This window comes from Corvus brachyrhynchos, unplaced genomic scaffold (genome assembly GCF_000691975.1).
Source record: "Corvus brachyrhynchos isolate BGI_N302 unplaced genomic scaffold, ASM69197v1 scaffold305, whole genome shotgun sequence".
Lineage (NCBI taxonomy): Eukaryota > Metazoa > Chordata > Aves > Passeriformes > Corvidae > Corvus > Corvus brachyrhynchos.
The window spans coordinates 856,640-865,321 of record NW_008239284.1 but is presented as its reverse complement, the minus strand read 5'-3'; the positions used below and the strand labels follow the sequence as shown (position 1 = coordinate 865,321).

The window sequence follows — 8,682 nt, the reverse complement described above, 5'->3', positions numbered from 1 at the left end:
CTCTGCAAACACTGTTCAGGTGCCCTGGGCCAACAGCACGGATCCTCCGTGGGCTTTGGGACAGCCAGAGGCACCAGGAGAGAGGACAGGGTCCTGCTGGGTGGGCACAGAGAAGTGGCAGCAGCCCCAGCAGCACTCAAGGAGCTCAGGGACCGCGCAAGCTCAGCGTGGCTGGGCTGATGCTGTGCTGTGTGGTAGAGAGCTCTGCTCCAGTGTCATCACACCTTCCCATGGTGCAGGGGAGTCCTTGGAGGACTCAGCCTGGCAGCCAGGCTGGCCCCACCAGCCAGCACCCACCTCTGGAGGCAGCTTCAGACAGGCTGCTTCGATTAAGAGAGGCAGCTGGGATCAGGTCCTTTTTAGGAATATTTAAATCCAAAGCTCTTCTCCCTGAGGCAGCTGAAGTTATCCAGAGCTCCTGCAGAACGTGTAGGTGCAGCCTCCTGGCCCTGGCTGGAGCTGGGCCATGTCCATGGAGAAACACAGGGCACATCCCAGTCGTGCTCCCACAGCCCTGGTGCAGGAGTGCCCTGGGAACCCCGGCCACAGCGCTCCTGCCCGGAACGCTCCAAGCCCACAGGAGTTTATAATCACTGTAAAACAAAACAAACCCCTCCCAACTCACACACAGGAGCAATCTGAGCTCCTGCCCGCGGGATCTGCTGTCCTGAACCCGGCCCTGGGAATGCTGCAGCACAAACTGGCCTGCGGGGTCACAGTCTGTGCTCTCAAGACATGAACTATTCCATATTCCCTTTTTCCCTCCTCGTTCACTGCCCTGCTCTCGTGGGCAGTAACAGCACCCTCACTGCAGAGCTGTCTGGAACCACCCTGCACTTTCCCCCACGCAAATGCAAAAAGGGAATTTGGTCCAAACCCCGCTCTGGCTTTGGGATGCAGTTGCAGGGTGCAGAGTACCTGCAGGTGTCCCCACGAGCCCCAGCCAGCAGTGACAGGGAACAGCCTCCCAGTGCTGCTGGAGCTGCCGAACCAGCGGGGTCAGTGTCTGCAGCAGGGGGGGAGCAGCCTGCCACAAATCACTGCTCCAAGCACAACAGAGAAGACTCAGGAAGAGCTTTTGCCAACTGAGGAAGCCTTTGGGGACAACCTGAAGAGCCATTTGAGCCGGGATTTGAGTCCTGCATCCTATCTTCTGGCAGGAAAAGTCCTCTCCATAACCTGGAGGTTCCTGTGCTGTATGACGAGGGCCTCCAGAGGCTCCAGAGGCTGAGGGATGAGGTGGTCTTCACGCAGCAGGAAGCTGAGCCCCACTTCTGAGCACTGAGAGGAGCTTGGTGGGAGGCAAAGACCTTGGCAGGCCTTCAAGGTGTGACCCTGCTTTAGGTCACAGAGGGGTGGAAACAAACTCTGCAGATGCTCAGCTGCACTCGAAGTCACCCTCCCGTTTTGCACAGGGTGATGGTTGGTGTGGGGGCACCCAGGGACCTCTGGCACAACCAAACACCCTGTGGGTGGGTGTTTATAAACAAAAGATCTTGTTAAAACAATCAGAACATCTGCCCCTCTCCCAGCTGAAAGAGGAGGGGAATGCTGGTTCCTGAGCTGTTTCCTACCCAGGATAAAATCATCTCAACTGTCTTAGCAGTGAAGTCTCTCTAAGCTGTGGAAACCAGCTCACATACGTCAGTTTTTGAGGACGCTTGAATTTAGGAAGTGGCTTAGATGGAGGAGCTGGGCAGCACCCAGCTTCTGGCACTGCTGAGCTGTGGGGGTTGGGATTGGGCCAACCAGGGGCACACCTGGAGCTGCTGCACCCACACTGCATCGAGGTGCTCTGCAAAAAACTCACCACAAAGCTGCAGCCCAGCTCCCAACCTGAGCCACTGGGAAGCACAGGCATGGCAGTGCAGCCACATGGCTCCAGAAGGGAAATTTGGGAGGAAATCCACATTTCAGTCAAATGAAAGAGATGCACTTTGAATTATTTTATTGGGGATAGTTGGGGTTTATTCCTCACAACAGCTCTGGAAGCAGGAGTTTGTGACAGAGTCTTTGGAGACCAACAATTAGAAAGAGGTGAATCAAACCCCCAGTGCAAACATCCATGGGGTTTCTTGTCTGGGAATTCACAGCAAGCTGCAGAAACCTTGTACAAAACCACAACCTGAGAAAACAATGTCATAAATACCTGCTCAGTTTTGCTCAAAACATGGCTGTGTGCTCTTCCCGAGCTGTTCCCAGGCCACATCTCACCTGGGACTCAACGGCAAAGAGCCTCTTCTTGGCCTCTCAGGACTGGGAACAAGCCCAGGATTCCCACTCCATCAGCCCAAACTGTCTTTTCCAGTGAGTATTGCTTAATATCCATCAGTTGCTGCTTTGGGCTTTCTAGATAATGGCTGACCACGGTGACGTGTCCCCAGAGGCAAAAAGCAGAAGAGATCTGAGGATGAGGTGTCACCACCAGACCTGAAACAATCCAGAGGTTACTTCTGCACCATCTGGCACAGCTGAGCAGTCTCTGAGGCGAGCGCAAACACACCTGCAGGGCAGAAATCTCACTGCAGGTGCCAAAGGTGAGCTCAGGGATGAGCTCAGAAGAGCAGCAGCTCAGGAACAGGTCCAGAAAATGTTCTCCAGAGGATGTGGTCACGTAGGAGCTGGGGAAGGCAGGGCTCTGAGTGCCTGCATGTTTGTGAGGGCAGGAGGCACAAATTATCCCAGTGCCAGGTGTCCAGCCCTGCCTCTGCTCTGCACACACCAGCCAGGACCAAGAACAGCAAAGAGCTGTGAGCCTGGAGAGAGTGAGAACGAGGTGACAGATTCTGCAGGGGCAGGGACCCAGGGACTGCTTCATCCTATTGATATCCTGCAGCTTTTGATGCCACCTCACAACTCCTCAATGACCAGAATCCCAAATGAGAATGTGAGGAACAAAGCATCTTGCAATTATTGGGAGGTGGCTCTGGCTTCCTCACCCTTCCTTTTCCACAGAACATCAGGGAAAAGCGGAATCTCTGGAGGAGAACAGAGATCACATTGCCCAGGCTGCCAGCCCTCTGCCTGGGCCAGGGCAGAGCCAGTGCAGGGCTGAGAAAGGACACCTTGAGCACAGCCTGCTGTAACACACTCCTCATGAGCACAGAACTCTGCAAATCCCGAGAGCAGGGCTTGGTCTCTGCAGTAAATCCCTACAGGAGGTTGACTTTGGCCACAACCTGCTTGCAGCCCATCCTGGAGTACTGCTTGTCTCCTGTAGTGTAGTAACTGAGCTGATTTGCCAAATTCTCAATGTGCTTCTGGTCGGGGTAGAGCCCTTCCCTCCTCATCTGCTCCAGGAAGCAGTTTATGACATGAGACTTCTCCAGAAGGACAAAGGGGATGATGTCTGCAGCCTTCCACAGAGGGTGGACACTGATCAGGACTGGCTGGATGATGCTCAGCAGCTCTTCAGCTCCCCGTTGCTGCTGCAGGAGCTCAGTGGATGCATTCTGGATAACGAACTTTGTGATTTCAGCACCTCCCAGGTTGCTTATTAAAATGTAGATGGCATTGAGGAACTCGTTGGTTTGATTGGGTTCAAAGAATCGGCTGAGAGTGTCCAGCAGGACGGGGGACATGAGCTCAACCTCATCCAGAATAAACACTGGGGTCTTCTCCTCTATTTCAGCTCTGGTAACCATGTCAGAAATCTTCTTAGACAGATCTATTTCACAGGTCAGGGGAGCCACCCCGCTGGGGCAGTGGTGCATCACAAAGTACTGGAGCACAAAGTCATTGTCCATGACAGAGCGAAAATGTTTGGCCAGCACCCAGCCAACGTGGCTCTTCCCAACCCCTGTGGGGCCATTCAGAGAGATCACCAGAGGCTTGTTGTGGATGTGGGTAGCCAGATAGTCTTTCAGTAATTCCGCAATGCTTTCCACAGCAACCCTCTGCCCAAATACTTCCCGGTGCATGGTTTTCTCCAAACCATCGAGGTCGTACTTTTGGAGGTTATCATCCAGGTTCTCTATGGCATTGAGAATCTGGAAGAAGATAATGGCAATGAGCAAGAGGAGGCAGCGCTTTGCTTTGCTTTTCTCCTCTGCTGGGAGGTATTTTTTTGTTTTATCCGGGTAGAGGACCATCCTGGATTTCCTCCGGCTCTTTTTCCGCCTGCACTTTTTCACGGAGTAATGTTCCACAGACGTGTCGAAGGTGAAGTACTGGGAGCTCTCAAAGCCAGACTGATTAAAGAAGGACATGGAAGGGCTGTACAGGGAAGTTCTGTTCAGGGACAGCTGCCTTTGGAGCAGCCTGGTGTGGACAAACTCCGCAGACTTTTCCCGAGGGAGCTCTAAATGCAGGCGGCTTTTCTTCAGCCCCTGGTAGCGCCGGCGCAGGCGGACGATGGCCCGCAGGGGAGAGGAAATAGAAGTTATTTTCTTGGAAGCAGCAGGGATTACAGCATCTGGCACTTCCTCCACGTCACTCTCAGAGCAAGACGCCTCTTCTTTTGTGTCACAGGGCATTTCCCCTTCCCCATCGCTGTCAGTGACGGGAATCTCCTCTTCCCCGTCACTGCCAGTGCCAGGAATTTCCCCTTCCCCATCACTGCCAGTTCCAGGAATCGCCCCTTTCCCATCTCTGACAGTGCCCAGCGTCTCTCCTTCCACGCTGCCCTCAGTGAAGACAATTCCTGGGTCACAAGGAGCCTCTTCTTCTGTGCTGGTCTCAGCACAGGGCACCTCTCCTGGGTCCTTCTCTGTTCCAGATGTGCCTCCTACGGGATTGCTCTCCACGCAGGGCATCTCCACTCCCAGATCCCTGAGGACGCTTTTTCCATCCACCTCAGAGCAGGGCAGCTCTTCCTCCATCTTGTCTGGTTCTTACAGCCCATTCACATCATCTTCTCTCTAAAAAGGAAAGGAGTGATGTAAAATCAATTTTCTTAACATCAGGAATTGATTGATAGCAGTGGAATTAGACAGGTATCCCCCTTTCTAACGGGCAGAAAGCTGCAGCAATCAGCAATGGCAAAGCGGCAGAGACTTTCAGACCTAAACTGATTTTCTGGAAGACGGGCCAGATGTACAAAACTACAAGTGAAATTCAGTGTAAATTAATGTAAATTGATGTTATAACACACACCCAACCCTGCCCTCAGATGCAGAAGGGAAGGTCAGAGCTGGCTGGGGCCAAAGCCAGAGGCTCTGCTGTGAGCAGGAGGCAGGACAGCAGGACAGACTGACCTGTGCTCTGAACCAGAGCTGCCCACCTGCTATTTTTAAGGAAGACACAAAGCCCCACCTCTGTGCCAGCACATGCACACAGGCACGTACACACCCTGTGGGAACAGTCCCTCGTCCACCCACGGACACCTCTGGGGCTGTGGGTGGGAATAACTTGCCGTAGGTGCCATCCTGGCTGTGGTGGCATCTCCCGGGGGAGGATTTTCCTGCCTGTGCCTGGCAGAGAGGTGAGATGAGAGCAGTCCCTGGATGGGAAGGGCTCAGAGGGGCTGCAGAGAACCAGCGTGGCTGTGTCTGAGCCTGCCAGCAGGACATGGCTGTGGGGAGAGGAGCAGGGCAACCCCACAGCACCCCAACCCTGCCCCCCCCAAGTCCTTCCCTGCCCTGTGTGCCCACTCACACCCCTGGACATGGGGGAGGGACACAGGGGCTGCCACATGAGACCCTGGAGCTGCACAGGAGAGCTCAGGGACGTGGTCATCCTGGGATAACACCTGAACTGACAACCTCAGCTGGCAAACAAGGAGAAGGAGAGGCCAGAGGGATGTGACAAAGAGGCACAGACCCAGCAGGGAAGCCCCTGGGAGAACGCAGCTCTGCAGGGTTGGATGCAGCCCCATGACCACCTCCACGAGCTGCCCTGACCCTGCCTGGCACAAGGCTGGTGGTGGTAGAAGCTGTGCCATGGTGGGAGGGCGTTTTTCTGATACCTCGGGGCTGCGGCAGTGCTGACACAAGGCACAGTTGCTGCTGTGACACTGCCAGCCCCAGAGCAGGGAGCCGGCACGGGCAGCGTGAGGAAAAGCCGCTTTCATCAGCCGTCCTTAAAAAATCAACACCGGGTCTTGCCAAAAGCACCACGACTCTGGAGAGAACAAAGGAAGTCAGCAACCTGCACAAAGTCACACTCTGGACAAGGTTTTACTTCCCGTGCGCAACGCGGCCGCCGGCACCCACCGAGCCCCAGGGCACCCCGGGGCTGCGCAGAGCCACAGGCACTGGGAAATGCTCCCTCTGCCTCCTCGCTTCACCCCACGCCCTCCCTGGCTCCTCTGAAACGCAAAGCTTCACTCCCACTCCGTGCACAAGTCAATTTCGGGAGCGTGTGCGGGCAGCCAGCTGAGGCCAGTCCTCATCGCTGGACCTGCCACTGCTGTGCAGCAATTAACCCCGAGCGCTAATTGCTGACCTAATTCCTGACCCTGTGCAGGGTTTGGTGCGCAAAGGCAAAACCAGCCAGACGAGATCTGACAAGGATGCCCTGAGGCCTCCAGGAAGGAGGGCTGGCTGCCACCATCACTGGGATGCCACCCAAAGGATGCCACTGGGAGCCTGGGCTGTCCCACGCCACCCTGGAGTCACACCCTTGCTCCTCTCCATCCTGCATTGCCTTGCTCACGTAGTGCTGCAGGTCCCCAAAGGGACAACTGTCCCCAAAGCCACTGGGGAGCAGCCCCTGCAGCCCAGACCAGCACAGACCCCAGGGAGCAGGGACACCACAGAGCTCAGCCAGGGATGAGAAAGCCCTGCAGGCACTGACACACATCCCACAAACCCAGGGGGAAGTTTTCTCAGCCCCAAGCCCTTGCAGGTGAAGAGAGGGTTGGTTAAATGCCAGGGGAGAGGCTATGGAAATTTACAGGAAAAGTTTTAGAGAAGAGAGGCTCACAGAATCATGGAATAGTTATGGCTGGATGGAACCTTCAAAGACCATCTTGTTCCAAACCCCTGCCACAGGCAGGGACACCTTCCACTAGACCAGGTTCCTCCAAGCCCCATCCATCCTGGCCTGGAATGTTTCCAGAGACGGGGTGGCCACTCTGGGCAACCCCTGCCAGGGCCTCACCACCCTCATTCTAAGAAACTTCCTTATATCTATCTAAAGCCACTCTCTTTTAGTTTAAAACCACCACCCCTTGTCCTGTCATAACAGGACCTGCTACAAATTTTGTCTCTCTTTTTCATAGGCTCCCTTCAAGGACTGGGAGGCTGCTCCTGGCAGGGAAACAGGACACCCCAAACACTCCCCATGGACGCTGCCAGCCACAGCCAGGAGCTGCTCCAGCTGAAGCATGAAGGGATTTGGCTGCTCATAGTCCAGAGCCAGCTCTCCCACTGCCATGTACACACAGAAAGCCCAAAGCCCCTACAAGACCCATGGGGAATGGTGAGAACTGAGTGCTCACCAGCTGGGAGATGTTCAAGATCCTCTTTCCCAAAAGCCCAGCAGCGTATCCATCCCACTGGTGTGGGATGCCCAACCCTCCAGATGAGCCGAGCAAGGCAGGGTGGAAAGACAAAACCCCATCCTGAGCAAGGACTCTGTCCAGTCATGAATATAACAACCTTGTTAACGCCATGACTCAGTCCCTAATACCTGCTGGGATTTACATAGGACTGGAAGTTTCTAAGAGCAGCCCCTGCACACTCAGTCAGGGCCAGGCAGGAGGCTGTGCCAGCCTGCAAGGATGCAGTGTCGGCAGCTTATTTTAATATTTGGTGAGAACGACAGCAAAGAGAACCCGGGAATTCGGTCTGCAGCATCCCAGTGCTCGTGTAAACACTGCTGATCTCTGTTCTGTGCCGAGCGTGGACACCACTGGAAAACTTGCACTTGGAAACACGCCTGGGAAGCCTCCAGCTCTCCTGCTGTAGCCCTTGCAGTGTTTGCATTCGTGCTCCCTGCTGCTCCAAAACAACGTTTCCACAACAGAGGAGCCTGTGTGGGCAGCCGGAGGCAGCCTGGGAGAGGGGACCGGGACGGGGACAGCCCCCGGACAGGCGGCAAAAGCCCCTGGTGGCAGGAAAGGCCAGCAGAGAACCGTGTCCCTGGTTAAAGTAACCCGGCTGAGGAGGCTGCACCCCAACCTCAGCCTCTCTGGATGAGCAAACCTGCTGGGAAAAGGGAACAGCTGGGAAATCCCAAAGATCGATATCCCCCCCACCCCCAGCTGGAAGCCAAACCCTCCATCCAAAAAGGGAGCATGCCCACGGGGAAGGTGGAACGAAGCAGCCCCTTGCAGCGGGAGCTGCAGATAAAGGGCTCAGTGGCTGGGAGGAGAGATCCGGAATGGCGGCAGGGGCCAGCACGGCCCCGGCATCCCGAACCGCAGCTGCCCGGGGGCCCCGTCCGGGAACGAGCTGAGCAGCGCGGTTTGACCGCGGGCCGGAGCCCGGCGGTGCAGGCACCCACCGCCCCCAACACGGCGCAGGGTGACAGGGGTGACAGCCAGCAACCCCCCGACAGCCACCAAACCCCGCCGGCCCAGCCCCAAAGCCAAGCCCGAAGGGGAGGACAGCAAGCGGAGGGGAAGAGTCTGAAGCATCCCAAACCATCGGGAGCAGGAGCATCCCTGCAAAACCGAGGCGGCTTTTGGTGGAGAGGAGCGAGTGGGGACTCGCGGGAGGCGGTGGCAGGGATGGAGCTGGAAGTAGCCGAGGGGTGCCCTGGTGAGCCCTGAGGGGTGGGGAGCAGGACGGGGAGGCG

At 56.0% G+C, this 8,682-nt stretch overlaps 1 protein-coding gene across 1 annotated transcript; it reads right to left on the bottom strand.

Moving 5' to 3' along the window:
* Nucleotides 1-1,922: 1,922 nt before the first annotated feature.
* On the bottom strand, nt 1,923-5,223 carry TOR4A (torsin family 4 member A). Its single transcript, XM_008638311.2, has one exon. It carries the CDS (start codon nt 4,818-4,820, stop codon nt 3,153-3,155), a length of 1,668 nt encoding a protein of 555 aa, XP_008636533.1. The 5' UTR covers nt 4,821-5,223; the 3' UTR covers nt 1,923-3,152.
* Nucleotides 5,224-8,682: the final 3,459 nt, after the last annotated feature.

Coding starts and splice junctions, on each gene's coding strand:
- TOR4A (XM_008638311.2), bottom strand. CDS start 4,820: ATGGAGGAAGAGCTGCCCTGCTCTGAGGTGGATGGAAAAAGCGTCCTC.